This window comes from Nematostella vectensis, chromosome 15 (genome assembly GCF_932526225.1).
Source record: "Nematostella vectensis chromosome 15, jaNemVect1.1, whole genome shotgun sequence".
Classification (NCBI taxonomy): Eukaryota; Metazoa; Cnidaria; class Anthozoa; order Actiniaria; family Edwardsiidae; genus Nematostella; species Nematostella vectensis.
Window position 1 is genome coordinate 1,172,124 of NC_064048.1, and position 18,665 is coordinate 1,190,788.

The following is an 18,665-nucleotide window of genomic DNA, read 5'->3' on the forward strand; positions in this document are numbered from 1 at the left end:
ACCGGCGGGGGGTCATGTACCGCGACTGCATGATCCTGGCGCAGTCACGCACTTAACCGCATCTAAAAAGGTCGAAAACGGCAATGAATGAAAAGTGGAAATAATCGAAGTGGGCCAATGAGAACGTAATCTCCAGGTGTTTGTCAAAATTATGGCCAATTAAAGTCAAATGGAAGTTGTTCACAACAGCGAAGGGTCCTTTATAAGCTCATCGGTGAGAATCACTTCCCCTTAAATGATGTTTATTAAATTTGGCCATAACGATATTTTACACGGAAGCGATTAGGCATCTGCCACTTTGCGACAGGCTAAGAGCACAGAAAATGATTTTTGGTTTTCAACCCTAATGCAACGTAAGTGATTTGCTCTTGATGTTAGACCGTAGCAGGGACTTTGTGCCTAATAGAAATGCCTTGCCAAATACCTCACAGGCCAAAAAAAGAATATGTATACGCCTAGTTCAAATAAGGTTGCACTCGGAGAATCTGTGTATCGTAAGCCGCAGTGCTTCATGGGTATCAAATAAATAAATTAAAATAAGCGTAAATAAATACAAACACAGGTATAGAAAGCATTAGCATTCTTGTTTATGTATCTCTAAACGTTCACACGGCGTCCAAAAACCAGGATTCAGCCATTTATACGTTACCCATTAGCCACTGCGGGTTACGATACATATTTGCGAGTGGAAGCCTAATTGAAATACGTGTATACAATAAATAACAAACACGCAATTGAAATACGTGTATAGATAATAACAAACAATCAATTGAAATGCGTGTATATATGATAACAAACACTCAATTGAAATACGTTTATATATAATAACAAACAATCAATTGAAATACGTGTATATATGAAAACAAACACTCAATTGAAATACGTTTATATATAATAACAAACAATCAATTGAAATACGTGTATATGTAATAACACACTCAATTGAAATACGTGTATATATAATAACAAACACTCAATTGAAATACGTTTATAGATAATAACAAACAATCAATTGAAATACGTGTATATGTAATAACAAACACTCAATTGAATGACTTCTCAGGCCCCGAAGAATCCAGTATTACGAAGAAGAACAAGTATACGATTGCTATATTGCTTTGATAGATCGTCATTCAACAAACACGACGTCTTTTTTGTCTATGTTTCTTTTTAATTTCGGCTGCTATCACGATTTTGATAACATTCAGGCCATCCATACCTAAATGCCAGCAAATATACTGTAGAGGAATCTTGCGCTTAATTTCGACGATATGGGAGATCAGACTCGTACCCAGTCGCTTAAAAAGAACAGAAAGAGAAGAGAGCTTGAGAGGAAAAAAGAGGGCGCGCAAGGGAGTCTGGGAAGGAAAACGAGGGCGCGCAAATTGTGATGGGAGATCGTTTCAGAGAGTTTCAGGGATCCTGAAAGTCACGAGAGAGCCTACCACCGAAACCCCTATATATGCAAAATTTTAATGTTTTAACCTTCACATTTCGCCCTTCATGAGAATGTTTTTCAGTCTCTTTTGGAATACGTTTTGACTCTTGAACCCCTGGGGTTGATTCCTAGAAAGCGCTAAGGTTAGCGCTAACCTGGGAATAAATACGGCTTGACATTTGATTGGATAAAAAAGGCATTCATCCCTGGGTTAGCGTTAACCTGGGAATAAACACGGCTTGACATTTGAGAGGATAAAAAAGGTATTCATCCCTGGGTTAGCGCTAACCTGGGAATAAATACAGCTTGACATTTGATTGGATAAAAAAAGGCATTCATCCCTGGGTTAGCGTTAACCTGGGAATAAACACGGCTTGACATTTGAGAGGATAAAAAAGGTATTCATCCCTGGGTTAGCGCTAACCTGGGAATAAATACAGCTTGACATTTGATTGGATAAAAAAAGGCATTCATCCCTGGGTTAGAGTTAACCTGGGAATAAACACGGCTTGACATTTGATTGGATAAAAACGGCATTCATCCCTGGGTTAGCGTTAACCTGCTTTCTATCCCCATATCAGCCATGGATCGGCTTCCGTCATTCAAACTAACGCAATAACATTTGGTGATTTTGATTGGTCAGCGCCTTCTGGAAAGGTGGCGTGATGAAAACCATTTCAATGCTGGCTTCAAGGATTTTAAATGACAGCATATATTAAGACACTGCAAATCGTCGGCGGGAGTTCACAGAATATTAAAAGCTGCAGGAATTCATAAGGCGGATTGTCAAGAAAACACTAACTATCTTTACGGATTCTTTCCTTACGCTTTCGCCTCTGCGTTATGCCAAATAGCCATTGTTGCCCAAGATTGACATCTCAGGGGCTGCGGGGGCGACCGGCGGGAGGGGGGTACCTTGAGATAGAGTGCAGATAAAAATTATACAAACCCTGTTAAAAATAATTAAATATCGTCTTTTATCAAGCAATCGTTCATGAAGAAAAAAAAACGCTCAGAAATGCGTTTGTGTGTGGGTGTGAGGGGGGACTGTGGGGGGGGGGGGGGGGGGGGCTGCATCTTCCCTTAAAAAATCTTCTTCTTGGCGCTATTCCTAAAGCTAAGGCAAATGTCTTATGCGCGTAAGTTTCGTCTGGCCTTCTTGTGTCGCACTTCGTAGTGAAATATTACCGCTGATAATCCCGTCTAGCGCAATTCAGGCAACGACTTAATTGCTCATACCATAAATCAACTCCTACAAATAGGTAGGTAGGTTATTGATTTTTTAGCAATGACATAAAAAAAAGGGCTGTCTGTCTGATCATTTCCTTTTTAAGGCAAAAACACCTGGGTTGAAATTGTTTTTGTGTTCATCTAAACACGAAAAAGCACCGGGCAACTTAGCTTAATATTTTTTGCTAATTGTTCTAATTATTGCGCGACTAATTTTGTCAACAATGTCGGGAATTTTAGACTTTTGCGATCAACTGTGCTCGGAATTATTTGCCACGAAATTTAATGAGCTCTCGAGGTAATTGCTTGCAAAGGAAGCTTGGCTAAATAAGCTTGATTCTTTATATTGGCTTTCAAACAAATTAAGCCTTTTTATTCTTAGTCTGGAAAACAAAGTGACGAGACGTGTTTTCGAGAGAAAGAAATCGTTTACATGTCGATTGCTCAAAGTTTGGCTAAAAGGAGGACTTATTTCAATGCTAAGGTCAGGATTACATGAAGAAAATCACTTTCAAAATGCATGCGATCATCTTGTTTATAAAACCAGCGGCGTAGCCAGGATTTTTAACAGGAGGGGGCCCAAAAGGGACTTTCAAGGCATTTTTCGCTTTTTTTTATTTTAGATAATATTTCATACATTTACTGTATTTTTGGCTGCTAAAAGGGGGGCCCTGGCTACGCCCCTGAAAACAAATAGTTTTGCTAATGCTTTTTCGATGAAAAAATTACTAGCCATTTTACGTTAGTTAAGCTGTGTAGTTCTTTAGTGTGCTTTTAAATGAAATCATCATTAACTTTCTTTATGTATACAACTGTTTCAAAAACGTTGTCCGTGCAATGTTGGCGAATGGCAAAAATGGAAATGGCAGTTCTGACTAGAAGCTGTTTTTTTGTACAATAATTTGCAAGAGAAAATGTGATTAACAAAGTAATCGCATGATCTATCCATTTTTTTCAGGTATTTTGTACAAATATGACGAGACCCAATATATTTTTTGTCATTTTTCATTTTTTTTGCCATTTTTCACTCGCCATTTTTCACTGACAACAATTGGAAATAGGTGTATGAACTGAAAACGAAATAAGCCATGCGTATAATTTAATCTCATTGGCTACAGCAGTTTGCTTACAAGCATCGGTAAACATTTTGCCGTGAACACTATCTGTAGCAGGCCCCGATTTTTAAATGTAGAAGCTATAGGTGTATTGCCATCGACCTATTTTGTTAATTGTGTGTAAAATATCATATTCAACGAGCAATGCATAAAAGTCAAAATCAATTTCGAAAACTCAAATTAACGAAGCGAAACGAACATAGAATGTGTGAAATTGTTTAATTTATGCAGTCGCATTCCATCCCCTTACACTTCCCTGTTCTTACGAGGGACATGCTTATAAGGGGCCCTGAACTGGTCCTCAGAATGTTGTTCTTATCAGGGACTTGCTTATTTAGGACCCCTGGAATGGTCATCAGAGTATTGTTTTTACCCAATAAAGGCCCATCAGATTTAATCATCTTTTTGCCCTCTACCCCAAAAGTTAAAAAATTTCGAGCGTTCAAGAGTTGACAACAGTTTTAATACGGTGGGAAGCCTGTGGTCACGCAATGTTTATTCAAAATGGCAGGTAAATCTGTGCGATTTGGCAAGTTTACGTATATTTTCCACAAAAAGTGCCAGAATGAATTCTGCTAATTCAAGCGATGTCTAATGTTGGAACTAGGGCGCTTGAAGTCAACACACGATTAAAACTAATGGGAGCGGGCGTCCTAATTCAAATGAAATATTTTGAAATAAAATGGAAATACAGGCGATGTAGAGAAGTTTTGAGGATTCTCTGGGAAAATAAAAACACCAGAAGGTGAATTTAAGTTGTTGTTTATTGATTTACTGGGTGGATACCCTGTGTGAAAACTACTTTTTTACTGAGTAAGTACGCAGCTGCTTTGTCTCCTAGTATCTTTGTATTACAAAGGAGTTCTTTTGTCTCTATTCTTCACGTTCTTTGTGTCGAGGTGCGGTTATTGTTCGCTCCTTGCCTACACAACAAAAGAAAAAAGCTTCCCGTACGCTCTGCGTACCTATTGTTTCTTCTCGTTTGCGTCTCGCCATGACAACGCTTACCTCCCGATACCATATCACGTGATTACCAGCTAGAATCTCCGATCGGCCTAGATGGAAAACCGGCGCTAAAAATACAATGCTACTCCAGCCGTCCAAAGGATTTTTATGAAATGAACACTGAAGACAGAATGGCATACGCAAAAAAAATATCCGTGGGCGAAACACCTTGACTCGTGGGAGAAACTCCTCTTATAGCCAATTCAAAAACGCGTATTATCAACCATTCTCAGGGACTCGAGCTACCTTTACATTCGCTGACCGCGACAGCCTGGGTTCCCAAACAAGCAGAAAACCTAAAAACAATCAAACAACTAATTGGACTTCCTCTCCAGATGGTTGTCAGTAAATACTAGATGTTTGGGATCTATTTCATCACAAGATTGACAAACAAATGTTCTGTTTTAAACCGAAATGCGGAATATGTAATGGACACATGAGAAATAACACACATTCCTTATTAGCTTTCAACGGTCCTTCAAATGATCTAAAAAAGAGCAGTTTTTACGACTAATAATTTTTAAGGCTTATATTGATAAATCTATGAGAAAATGAACAACGCAAATTGATAACGAGAACAAACAGGCGAAAAGAGAGATAGCCTCTAGCCATCCGTTTGGAAATATAAAATGAAAAAATGTTTGAATTGTTAGAATACATTCTGACATCTAATACAAAACGTTTTTATTTTTCGAGAAAAATCTGCATATTGATGTTCAACTAATATTTATATAACCATACAACGATAATGTATTTGAATGAAAGGACGGAACCAGAAGCTAATAACTAAAGAACCTCAATTGTGCTGAGTAAACGTCTAAAGCTGTTTGTTGGTTCCCTCTGAGAAAAAAGGGTTTCGCCGCTTTTAAGGCTTATTGAATTCAAGGAAGGAATCAATATAGGGTAATGTCCGTTAGACAGCGTGAGATAGTAAACATGTAAAGATGTAGATAGTAGATAAGATACCATCAAACCGCGAATTGAATACCCAGGGACTCGAGTTCACGGATAAGTCCTACCAACCTTGCGCTTCTTGTTTACTTTTGAGGTATGTTGTACATGTTATTAAGAGCCATCTGACTTTTTTTTGTTCGTAACATCCCAAATGTCTAAGCCTTTTACTTCTCTGTTATCCATGTTATCATGTTTTCGGTTACAAAAAGTGCAAAAGAGCCTTTTGGCAAAGATGTGTCGGAAATTTTCTGCTATTAGAGCGTCTTATTTTGAAAGCCTCGACTATGATATACCAGCCTTGATATGTTATTCGTGGTATGTCAGCGTAAGCTATTCTTCATGTGTCAGTCCAGGCTTCGAATGTTTACGGAGGTGGCGTAGGGTTTGCCGTGCTGCGTCTTGCCCTACATCTGGCGCAATTTTTCGATTTTCCGCATTTTACTCCGCGGTATTGCGGTTTCCCTAGACTGTGCGGTTTACGGTTATTGACTTATTTTGACGGTTTAGCGGTTTTTGGCGTTTTTCTGTGCGGTTTTGCGGGTTTCGCACCCCCCTTACGCCCGCCTGTTCACGTGTAGTTCTGAAAAAAGAAGGTTTTCGCAAATGTGTTTTGCTGTAATTCTAAAAACTAAAAATTTCATTTCGCTCGAGATTTAGATATAAAAGCTATGCAATTAAATTCTGACATAATCACTATGGTGATTTTATCATATTTAAAGACTATTGCAACATGATTTTAGAGAACGTCGCCACTTAAGTTATAACTAAACGTTATCCACACTTATCAAAATTCCATCCACATGTTTTCAAGTTTTTGCAACCCCCCAAAATAGGGGGTTCCCCTTTTTTTTAAACATTCACGACTGGATGATTAAGCCTGCGCCAAACTCAAATTTCTACATTAAGAACTTAAATTCTAAATTACAAATACTATAAGAAAAATATTTCTCAAATTTAAAAAAAAAACGTTTTTTAAAATCATTTTAGATTCAGGAAATTGACGTCTACAAGCACGGTAAACACCTTCGAAGGGGGGAAATAAAAAAATTGTAGATAAAAATAGATGTGTTTGGCATTATTTTGAATTGGTCTTTGTATTTTTTTTCCAAAATAAGCTTTATTTTATTGACATCTGTAAAAACACCGCTTTGAAAACATTTTTTTAAAAACATTATCTAGTTAGCTATGACAGTGTAGCACCACAACATTTTAAATAATAATAATTACTGTATAAAAGACCAGCGGGGTCGGGGTCGTGCCTTGCTGTTTCTGTTGCTGTATGCCTCTCCCCTCCCCAGTAAGGGAATATTAGCAAGACGCTATAGTGAAGATCGGGGCCTGGTACCCAGGTTAGTAGACAATAGAATTGGATTGAGAATTCAATAGCGGCACGTGAAAATGCATTCTGTCTGAAACATTTCACGAGGAGAGCCCTTTAGCAGGAGCTATCGACATTTGAGTTATTTCCTAAATGATTAGTCTTTCTTGGGAACAAAGTGTAAAATAAGTTGGACTTAAACAATAAATATTTACAATATCTCTGAAATGAAAAGGAAAAGTTACGGCAGATGAAGTCGTTCTCAATTTTAACCCCTATACTTACAGGTGTAAGGTTAACTAGATTAGCGAATCAAAGGCTCTATGAACAAACTCGTGAATGCAAATATATTTTACAAGCTTCTTTTTTATATACATAATGTGAATAAGGAAATACTTGGGTATTTTTACTGTCATTTTCAACTTAACCGCGTTCTGGCTTCCAACATTTAAACAAACGGTACTGCATTTGGTGCTCTGTGATTGGTCAGCGCCTGACCAATGAATCCACTTCCAAAGAATTTTAAATGACGGAAGCCAGAAGGCGGTTTTAGCTGTCGGAAATTGTTGGCTTAAATTCAAGAATATTGTAAAGTAAAGTAATTATAACTTAGTTCTATTATATAAATACTAAGTTCTTATATATGCTATTGCGAAATCTTACGGTTTGTATGTTTTCACGAAAGGCATCAATCCGGCTTCTCACATTTTCGTGTGATCCCCTAGTCATTATACTCTTTCGATTCTCATATTTCAAGAAACGCGAAATCGTAGTAAAACAGAAATGCTACGACGGTGGTAATGTGTTGTTGATTTTTGGTCAAATTCTGAGTAAGTGCATACCTGCCTTCAACATTAGCCAATGGAAATGAATAATATATAGATTTAGGTATTGCCTAAAAGCGGAGCTCCAAACGACCAAATCTTTGCTTATTTTCGCTTAATAATTCAAGAAATATTAAATATTATTATTATATTTCTGTTTTTGACGACGTGAACGATTTCACAGATCTTGCGACCAACTTGTTAGACCCCTTTTCCCCCACATCTACATGACACATAGCAAGTTTAGTTGTCATACAATGTTTCAGCGTCAAGGTAGTTTTACTTTTAGTGACGTCATCGATGATGTCATGTGACCATCTCATTGCGCTCCATTTGAAACATACATCACAACTACTAAGTTTGGTTGTCGCACGATTTTTCTTTCATGAAATATGTTTTATATTTTTGTTAACGTCATACGACATCGATGACGTCGCGCATCACGTGGCCATATTGTTGCACACCCCTTGACACATACATGACACATACCATATTTGGTTGTCATATAGCGCGTACTATCATAGCCATATAATAACAATATTTATTACCATATTTTTCTTTGCATACCACTTTTTCTTTGGTATGGGCTCTGTTTTAGTACACTCTTTATTTTCATAAGAACCTTTTTTATAAGAACGTTGAGCCTGAGATTTTAATAAATTTTAAGAGTATGCTAAGAACATGCCGAGGCTCAGATTGCAGAAAATATTGTTTTGCAATACCGAAACAAATAGTGTTTATAAAAACAAACCTTAAATATTATTGCTATTGATATTTGTGTGATCAAATAATTTTGGTTAAAATTGGGTAAAATTTTAAAATTCTTTAAAAGTATAAACAGTTCAGCCTCAAATAAAAAATCAGACGTTCTTATAAAAAAGGGGACTCTGTATACAACTGATTTATAGCAATAATAATGATAAACTTATGGATATTTTAAAGATTTGAGTTACCTGAGAATACGCTAAACTAATTAATTTAGATTTTTTTCAATTAATTAATTTGGTTTTCTCTTCGAAGAAAACTGAATTTTCCCTGCAAGCTTGTGTCGCATGCTGTTGTGGAATAATGGCAAAGAAAAAATATCAAATACTTTGTCAAGAAAACAGGTACAGTTTTACATAATCAAGTAATCTCACGTGTCTAAAGTGGTACTTCCGACTTCGAAAAAAAACTGAAATAATCCCCAGACAAATCCTATTCTCTAAAAATAACTTCACTAAAAGCAACTCAAGTTTGTTCCAACCCACGACGCCTCTTTGCTTAAAAGTAAAACGAACCGATGCTGTATTTTGAGTACCGAAAAAGGCAGTAAAACGGAAATGATATCCGTACATGTACACGTACATGTACACGTACATTTTCTTCTCCGCCGGGCATATCTCGTAATGCGCGTCACACGACCAGTCATTTTCGTCGTTCCTCGCAGAAACAGCACAGTTCTGATGCTAGCTTGACAGATACGGTACAGAGTTTGAAAAAAGGCCTCAACAACAAGACAGATAAAATACCTGGTAAGAGAAGCTAATCTCGAAGTAAAATTTGACGCTGACATTTTAAAATTGCTCAAACCACTTATATTTAGGTCCAGAGAATAGGCGACCATACAACAAGTTTCGATAATTTTATCGAGCGATGAATATTGGTTCTAGGTGGAAGATCGCCATTTACAAATATGCACGAGCTGTTTTGTATGCAGAAACGAAAAAGCTTTTTAAGTAGTATCTGGTGAATCCTTGTATCGATGTTTCTTCCGTGCTGGAAGCTAGTGCAACTGCGTGCGTAGCTATACATATCCGGTGTTAGCCGTTGAATAAGAGCTTGTAACAAAGCTTAATCAGTTGACTTTTGCTCACTCTTGAAGGCTACAGACCTTGAAATCTTCCTACGAATTTAAAGACCGTCTTTCACTATCATTTTCCCTATCAAACTTGGGTCCTAGTAAAATAATTTTTTCGAACGATTTCTCAAGTCTGATAGAAAAATGACATCCCCTGTGTAGGCTTATCACCATTGCCAATGAATTTAGATAATAGTTATTTGCGAGAAGTTAGATTGCGTCTCTTGTTGGAAGGAAAATACTGACTTGTCAGCCAAGAGAAGCTTCCAGGGCGAGTCCCCACGCCTATCAACTGTACACAAAGTATTACGCGTCATTCGTCCAAACAGTAAACATGTAATGATTGATAAATATTATGCCGACGATTGACCTTGCTCGCGATCAATGGATTGAATATCAGAGGGACAAATTTAATCACCCAGAAAAACTTTTGCTTACAAAGGAATGTCGTATTCTGTTATTTTTTGTCGTGCGTTTATTTATAAAGCCAATGTGTCGATCTTTTCATAGAACTTCGAAAAAATCTTTGCATAAATGGACTAACAAAATTATATAAAAAAGATATACGAATTCATTAAGACACATATGGTAAGGTGCAAAATTTCTTACCTCTTATATAAGAATGTCTTTTCATTTGAGGCTGGGCCGTTCTTATTTTTGGAGCATTTTAAGGCTGAAGATGTTTAACGATCAAGTGCATACCCAGGGGGGAGGGGGTGCGCAGTAATAGGCATCTAATAGAAGTATTTAAGCATTCCTTAATAAGAAATGACCCACTTTGTGGCCGCCAAGGGGGGTGCGCGCGCACCCTGCGCATACCGCTGTGTACGCACCTGAACGATGTTTTCAAATTTTAATGTATATGGGAATATGATATCCACTGATTTGTTAGAAAGAGAATTACAAATAAACAGTAGCAATAATAGGTTATTATAAACATAATTTGATTCTTCATTCAAGAATGGATCAGCCTAACAAAACATTTTTTTCTTCTATCTGAGCCTCGGCATGTTTTTAGCATGTTTTAGAATTTTGCGAAACCCCAGGCTAGTGTATTTTAATGTGTTTTTTGTTATGTCATGATAACATATACCTATTTCAAACGTGTCAGCGCGGTAAATGGAAAGTGTCGGTTGGCATTAAATTGCTGTGTTACGACCGAAAGGCTCCTTGGTATTTCACAAGTTTTGTCTACTACATGCAACGAGAATTGATAAAACACACTCACTCCATCAAAAATCACGTACGGCCTTTGAACTTACCAACAAACAGTACCAATAAGCCCCATGGAGTTAGAACAGCAATTAGACAGTTGTCAAGTTTTTAAAACAAAATAGGTGTATGCTCATATTACCAATAGTAATAGAGACACAAAGTGCAAGATCATTTGAAATACATAACTACTACATGATTTTTAATGCTCTAGAAAAAAAGGTGTAACTTCTTTACTTGTGGCTTAAGATAGGGAGCAAGAAAAAGAGATAATAAATTTCCTTCCATTTCCCGTGTCTTCAAAACAGCTTATAGCTTCGATGTAAGTTCAGGGGGGCCGGAGCGGGTCCCAAAGGGTCCCCTTATCGGTTGTATAATGCATCTGCTTGCTCCCCTTTACTTTATCTACCTGATACCTACCTTCTTTGTGCCTAGTAGGACATAGGCCTCCAGAGAATACTTCCAGTGTGTTCTGTCCTGCAGCCCTTGCTTACTACCATGTCTTCCATCCCGCACTGTTCCTTTCTCTCTCTTGTTCTTCGCCAGGTGGTCTTAGGCCTTTCTCTCGTCCTTTCATTTCAGGTGTCCAAGCTAGGGCTATGTTGGTCTGGCTCTTTTTGTTTTGTCATGGGATATGTCCTATAGTCTTGCATTTTTTTCTCTTATTATTTTTTTTACTGAGCAATTTAACCCTTTAGTATAAAATACTGGAATTCACGTGAAAAAAAAAACGCACATGCTGAAAAGAATTGCGCAAAGGAGGAAATGCCAAAAACATAAAAATATAGCATTCTCATTAAAATAAAGCATTCTCATTCAAAGTGAATTTAGAACCTTAAAATACGGCAGGTATTTTAACACAGTTCATGTGTGGATGGGTAAAAGATGAGAGAGCAGTGGCCACGAATGGCAGGTATTTTAACACAGTTCATGTGTGGATGGGAAAATTAACGATGAAATAGCGGTGGACACGAACGGCAGGTATTTGAACAATGTTCATGTGTGGATGGGTAAAAGATGAGAGAGCAGTGGCCACGAACGGCAGGTATTTTAACACAGTTCATGTGTGGATGGGCAAATTAACAATGAAAGAGTGGTGGCCACGAAGGCAGGTATTTTAACACAGTTCATGTATGGATGGGTAAAAGATGAGAGAGCAGTGGACACGAACGGCAGGTATTTAAAGAGAGTTCATGTGTGGATGGGCAAATTAACGATGAAAGAGTGGTGGCCACGAACGGCAGGTATTTTAACACAGTTCATGTGTGGATGGGTAAAAGATTAGAGAGCAGTGGACACGAACGGCAGGTATTTTAACACAGTTCATGTGTGGATGGGAAAATTAACGATGAAAGAGCGGTAGACTCGAACGGCAGGTATTTTAACACAGTTCATGTGTGAATGGGTAAAAGATGAGAGAGCAGTGGCCACGAACGGCAGGTATTTAAACAGAGTTCATGTGTGGATGGGAAAATTAACGATGAAAGAGTGGTGGAAACGAACGGCAGGTATTTTAACACAGTTCATGTGTGGATGGGTAAAAGATGAGAGAGCAGTGGACACGAATGGCAGGTATTTACACAGAGTTCATGTGTGGATGGGTAAAAGATGAGAGAGCAGTGGCCACGAATGGCAGCTATTTTAACACAGTTCATGTGTGGATGGGAAAATCAAAGTTCGATGTGATTAATCGAATAATAGTAAACAAGAGAGCATCGACGCTCCTTTCCAGTCATCTGGCATCATACCACTTTGTCTCTTCCTGTTACTATTTTTGTATTTGACTGAAATGTTTCTCCAGTTACTGAAAATTTTTTCAGTGTTGCTTGCTGCACACTGGGAATGTTAGGTTCTTTAGTATTTTACGACACTCTTGAAACCAAAAGGTCTCTTAATTTAATAATCTCTCTCTCTCTCTCTCTCCTCTCTCTCTCTCTCTCTCTCTCTCTCTCTCTCTCTCTCTCTCTCTCTCCTCTCTCTCTCTCTCTCCCCTCTCTCTCTCTCTCTCTCTCTCTCTCTCTCTCTCTCTCTCTCTCTCTCTCTCTCTCTCTCTCTCTCTCTCTCTCTCTCTCTCTCTCTCTCTCTCTCTCTCTCCTTCTCTTTGCTTTTATCTCTAACTTTTCATTAAGACCCTTGATCTCCAAATACCTCCAAATATTTTATTATACCGCCTCCGTTAAGCAATAGCAATTTAGTTTCGCCCAAAGCAAAGGCATGCTGTAGCTTACTCACTAATTACTTGTGTCTAAATGTAGTCGCGTGCTATCATTTTGCGACTTATTTTCCATAACGATATAAGCTAGCTGTAAGATGCCATATTTACCGCAATGAAAGCACTTCCAATTCAAATAAACTATGATCGCATTGACATACATACTTACTGACTCTGCCCAAGCAGATAATCAGTGAGACATTTTCCTTTGTTACGCTCTAAGCTACTTAATTTTACAATCTTTTAATTGTTTTTTCAGTTTCCCCGAGAAAACTACTTATGTCAGGTGAAGATTGCTTTTATTGATTTTTATTTCAAATTAACTTTTAATTTGATTAAAATCTCTTTAATCTATGGCCTATTTATAAGGGTATGTTAGCGCAAAGATTCTGGTATTTGTTGTTTCGCCGCGTCGTCGTCCCTCTACTAGAGCCAAAGATAAAGTAAGACACACGGTTGCTTTCAGCATTAGGTATGTGTATAATATCTTATTCCTATTCACGGTTTAAGTAATCCCCCTGATAGATAACTCCTTTGTATCCCCAAATGTTTAGTGACGTGTGGTTTATTCATTTGGCAGGGTTTGACCAGATTTTTCAAGTTTCTTTTGCTTTTCTCAACATCTTTATGTTTTCGAAATTTTCTACCCACAATCATGTTTTTTTTGCGCTGTTCTCAAAAAAGTGTTATTTTCATAATTCATCTCATTCAATTATCTAATTTTTTTATTTTAAAAAACTGCATCAATTGAAATAGCGCAATAAAGTAAATTGCTTACTAGAAAAAAGATTTAAAAAAAATGACTTGTGCAGTAAAAAATATCGTCTTCAATGAATCGCCCTTTTACTTCAATCAACTCCCTGTAATCGTGGAGAGAGGGTTAATCCATAGCATTTTGATCAAATCTTTTACTTTAAAAAGGACTTTGTTGTTTTATAAAACTAATACTTATCATTTTTTAAAATATTTGCTACGAATGACGTTTAAGTTTCGAACCCGTAGCGACGGTAAATTTTAGATCGGTCTGCGATACATTAACAACAAAACTTCATATTTCACTAAATATAATTGTGTTTTCGCTTCTAATACCATAAAAATTCTGACCATGAGTACGTTTAAAACACCCTAGAGCTGTCTCATTGTGTACCCTATTAGCATTATCCACTGTAGCTCGATAGTATGCGTTTGTTTTCCAACAGAGATCGTTTTAATTTATAGCGTTTAAAAAAAGAAAACATTCATTCACGAAGAAGTCGATTTATAAATGAAAAAAATGAAAAATATCTTATTGTAGTAGTCATTTTAACGCTTTTTATTTGATTCTCATTTGTTATCATGACATTTTTATTAAAAAAGGCCTTATAAAGGGATTGGATTTGTTCAACAAACGTTTACTACTGTGTGTGATTTTGCGTAACAAACGTCTGTTTTGTTGCGTGTTATGAGGCAGGTTGCCTTTCATGTGGAAAATGTATATTTTAGTTTTCACTTTTGTGCCAAAATGTCGGGTAACCACACAGATAATGCCTGTTTGCTCAGGTGAAACAGCGTCTCCTTGTGATTTCTATCTCCTCTATTAACGGGAAGTTGTAAAAATGTTTTGTTCAAAGTCTTGCGACGAATTCCGTGGTTAAGATGGAAATAGGAGAAGAGAAAAGAAAAGTAAGAATTGAAGAATTAGATATCTGGGTGAAGGAGAAGACAAATGAGAAAGCTATACGACACAAAAGTAGTTTCGAAAATTGTTGAGTTGAGAATCAAAAGAATTAACTAATAAAGCTAGAAAAATCCTTTAGTTTTAAGTGAAAAATGATTTCTAAGTTTACGTTTTGAATACACGATCCTTCTGTGTCGGGGAGAAATAAAGAAAAAAGGCCTTTTACAATGCTTTCAAAATCATATGGAATGTGCTCAATTGGAACTAAAATACATATATTGTTTCACTAGTATGTCTGTATTTCCATTGTATTTTTTCATGAGAAAGAAAAACAAGATCTGACTGCAGTACAATGTACAAACTTATTTTTTTCTTTTGCGCTGCACCAAATGCGATGCTTTTGACATACATCATTGTTTGAATCATTATTGTAAATCTTCAATATCGACACGTCAAATACAAAAATACTCATGAAACTGCACAAAACCACGGGCCCATGCCTTGTAGTTTTCTTGGGGGAGTGCAAAATCTCGTACTCCAGGAGGAGGGGGGGGGGGGGGGGGAGTTTTCTGATAAAAATTTGACCACCCTCGAAAGAACAAAAAGGTTTTTTTTTGCCTTTTTTTATCTAATTCGCTTATGCTTTATAGTTGTGTCAACAAATAGCAGGTCTATTGTGAACCGGAAGTGGCGGATGAGAACGCACCCTTCGCGCACCTGGGTACGGGCCTGACCCAGTCATGCAAATAGAGAACGATCGTTGACCATGTGTACACAGAGGGGTGTTCCCCCCCTTAGCCGCCAAAAAGTGGGTCATTTTTTCCATCCCTTCTCCCCAGCCAATACTGGGTACGAGCCTGTTTGCGTACACAATCGTCGTAATAGTCGTAAGTTTTACTTACCCAGGCGCGTAAACGGGGGGTTGCGCAGAGTGCGGTGACATTAAATTCATCTACATGTTTGTTACTTTGGTAAGGTGAAGTCTCCTGTTGATCCCTATTGAACATAACATCCCCATCCCGTACGAAACGGAGTGACTCAGAGGAACCATTTCCATCGGCTAATTTAAGCTAGTTTCTGAAAAACTTTTAATCAAATATCGTTAAAATAAAGAATCAAACTTCGATCATGGATATTTATTTAGAAATTTTCTTGCAAATGAACCGCTGTATTTTCAATTGTAAACAATAAGAAAGGAGTGGTTGAAATAGTTTTAAAACAACTATATAATGAAGCTATTATTAGCACAATTGGATTTTTCCTTTTAAAGAAAGCATCACTCTATATAAAAAATACTTCGTGCTGCCATCTGAGCCTCGGCACGTTCTTAGCATGCTCTTAAAATTTGGTGAAATCTCAGGCTGGACGTTCTTATAACACAAGTTCTTATAAAACAGAAAGAGTGTATTTAGAAAGTGCCTCATCTACGTGTGTTGAATGTTCTAAGTGTTATTCGTGTGGGATATAGCCAATGATGCCATTACAGACCGTTACCTAGACTGCTGTCTGCCATAAATGGAACTTTAATCATCATTGCAGTTATTATCATCGTTTCGTTCTCATCTGACACCGAAATGTCTACAGACTTTCACAATTATTGCAAAAACGGATGCTTTATAATGCCTTTTTGTTAAACGCCTCAAGAATTACTGGTTTAATGAAAATAACAATTTAAAAATAGTCAGTCCGATAGTATTAATAATGATAAACGTTTTGTCCTCAATATAAACGCGTTGTCCTTATTTAGCAGGTTTTATACACCTATATCAAACATTAGGTTGCACTCGAGAATCATGTGTCGTAACCCGCGGTGGTTCTTGGGTAGCGTATAAACAGCTGAATCATTGTATGTGAAAGCCATGTAAATGCTCATAAGAACATGGACAAAAATTCTAAGATTTTGAAACCAAGATTTGTATTTTATTTACGCTTATTTGCCTATTTACTTGACACCTATGAAGCACTGCGGGTTGCGATACACAGTGCATTCTCCGAGCGCAACCTTATATGAAATAGGTGAATATGCTGTATAAAGTAAATCCTACGTCAGACTTTGGGAACTACGGGCCCTTGCACGTGACAGGGTTTCCATACCATATATGGCATATCTTTAGTTTCATCGCAAGACAAAATAATCAAGCGATAATCAAGCTAAAGACCATTTGTTCATGTATTCCTGCAACGTAAACATGTAACAACAACAAAAGCAATAACACAAACACATATTTTTGATGTTTTAAAGCAGAAAATAACGACGTAAAACTAGCGGATATTTCTCTTCTTGTCACCCACTTCCCCCATTCCTCTCAAAAATTGGCAACATATCAGGATAGTTTGTTTGAAAGTTGTGAGCTTTTAGCATTTCTTTATGTGATCTAGACCTTGTTTGGAAAGATGGCATTTACTTTCTTTACCAAAAAGCCAAACCATTTTTGGAGGGCATCTGAGAAAATAGGCTTTTCTATGAGTTCGCAAAAAGAGGCGCTAGGACCAAACGTTAGATGGCAAACAATAAACCATAACTAAAAGTCTAATATGTTATTCTTTAGGTATTTTTTTCATTTAATTCGGCGCATATACTATTTTAAGTTATCTTGATATGTTACAAATTCTAACACAGGTACCCCGGTCCTATAATACCTCAATATCTTGGTACAACTACGCCCCTGAAAAAAATATTTGTTCCCTAACAGATGGCGTCGCTTCAGTACCTCTCCGTGTGCACTAGCCTATTACTGCTTGTATGTTTTCTAAATGTCGGACGGGTGTCTTCGACGGAAGTCAAATCTGGACAGCTGTATCAGCTCTGTGGAGACCAGTTCCTGAGTGCTTACACACAGTGCTGTGAGAACCCGGCCGGGTGTGAGGGGAGCACGAGAAAGAGGGAGATGAAAGGTAAGGAAGATGAAAGGTAAGAGAGACGAAAGGTAAGAGAGATGAAAGGTAATAGTGATGAAAGGTAAGAGAGATATGAAAGGTAATAGTGATGAAAGGTAAGAGAGATGAAAGGTAAGGAAGATGAAAAGTAAGGGAGATGAAAGGTAAGGGAGAGGGAAGGTGAGGGAGATGAAAGGTAGAGATGAAAGGTAAGGAAGATGAAAGGTAAGGGTGATGAAAGGTAAGGAAGATGAAAGGTAAGGAAGTTGAAAGGTAAGAGAGATGAAAGGTAAGTGTGAGAAAAGTAAGGGAGAGGAAAGGTAAGGGAGATAAAAGGTAAGGAAGATGAAAGGTAAGGGAGATAAAAGGTAAGGGAGATAAAAGGTAAGGGAGAGGACAGGTGAGTGGGATGAAACATAGACACGCAGATTCTATTTGTCCCGCTCAAGTTTTGTTTACAACTTTTGATTGATTAGTGTGAATTCTGTTTTACACAGAAGGCGACAAAAGCATTCTCAGCCCTGAGACTGAAGCCAAACGATTTCTACAGTTCTCCATTGCACGTGATCGAGTGCGCCGCGGTATACTTAGTAAGCGGTCAGCGGGTGGCGGTACCAACCCTGTTGAGGAGTGTTGCTCAGAGACGTGTTCCCTGGCGGAGGTGGCCGAGTATGACTGCGTTTAACCAGCAAACTTCACAGAGATATTTATTATAGTTTCAGGACGCAATTGAAGTTTAGAATGAATTTTGTACAAAGAGACAAATAAATCATTGAGTTATGTGACATATGTAACAACGACAGTAGGCTGTAGTGGGGGCGGTACAGGTACCGGACTTCGCTGTTACAAACTAAAGGTTTACAAGATATATGACTGCGGCTTCTACCGCACCCCTTTTTTTATATGGTCCTACAACGGCGTCCCTTAGGTAATCCGACACTGACAGCCATAAAAAGCTTTTAGCTCTGTTTAGATAAGGCTTC

The 18,665-nt window shown here is 37.7% G+C and overlaps 1 protein-coding gene across 4 annotated transcripts; it reads left to right on the forward strand.

Moving 5' to 3' along the window:
* Positions 1 to 3,054: 3,054 nt before the first annotated feature.
* LOC116608016 lies at positions 3,055 to 18,467 on the forward strand. 4 transcript variants are annotated; one of them, XM_032369360.2, is made up of 3 exons: positions 3,055 to 3,152; positions 17,499 to 17,700; positions 18,180 to 18,467. In XM_032369360.2, exons 1-3 carry the CDS (start codon positions 3,102 to 3,104, stop codon positions 18,365 to 18,367), a joined length of 441 nt encoding a protein of 146 aa, XP_032225251.1. In that variant the 5' UTR covers positions 3,055 to 3,101; the 3' UTR covers positions 18,368 to 18,467. The 4 variants fall into 4 exon arrangements, with proteins under 4 accessions (XP_032225251.1, XP_032225253.1, XP_032225254.1 ...); XM_032369362.2 differs by lacking the exon at positions 3,055 to 3,152 and adding an exon at positions 5,682 to 5,836; XM_032369363.2 differs by lacking the exon at positions 3,055 to 3,152 and adding an exon at positions 9,263 to 9,398.
* Positions 18,468 to 18,665: the final 198 nt, after the last annotated feature.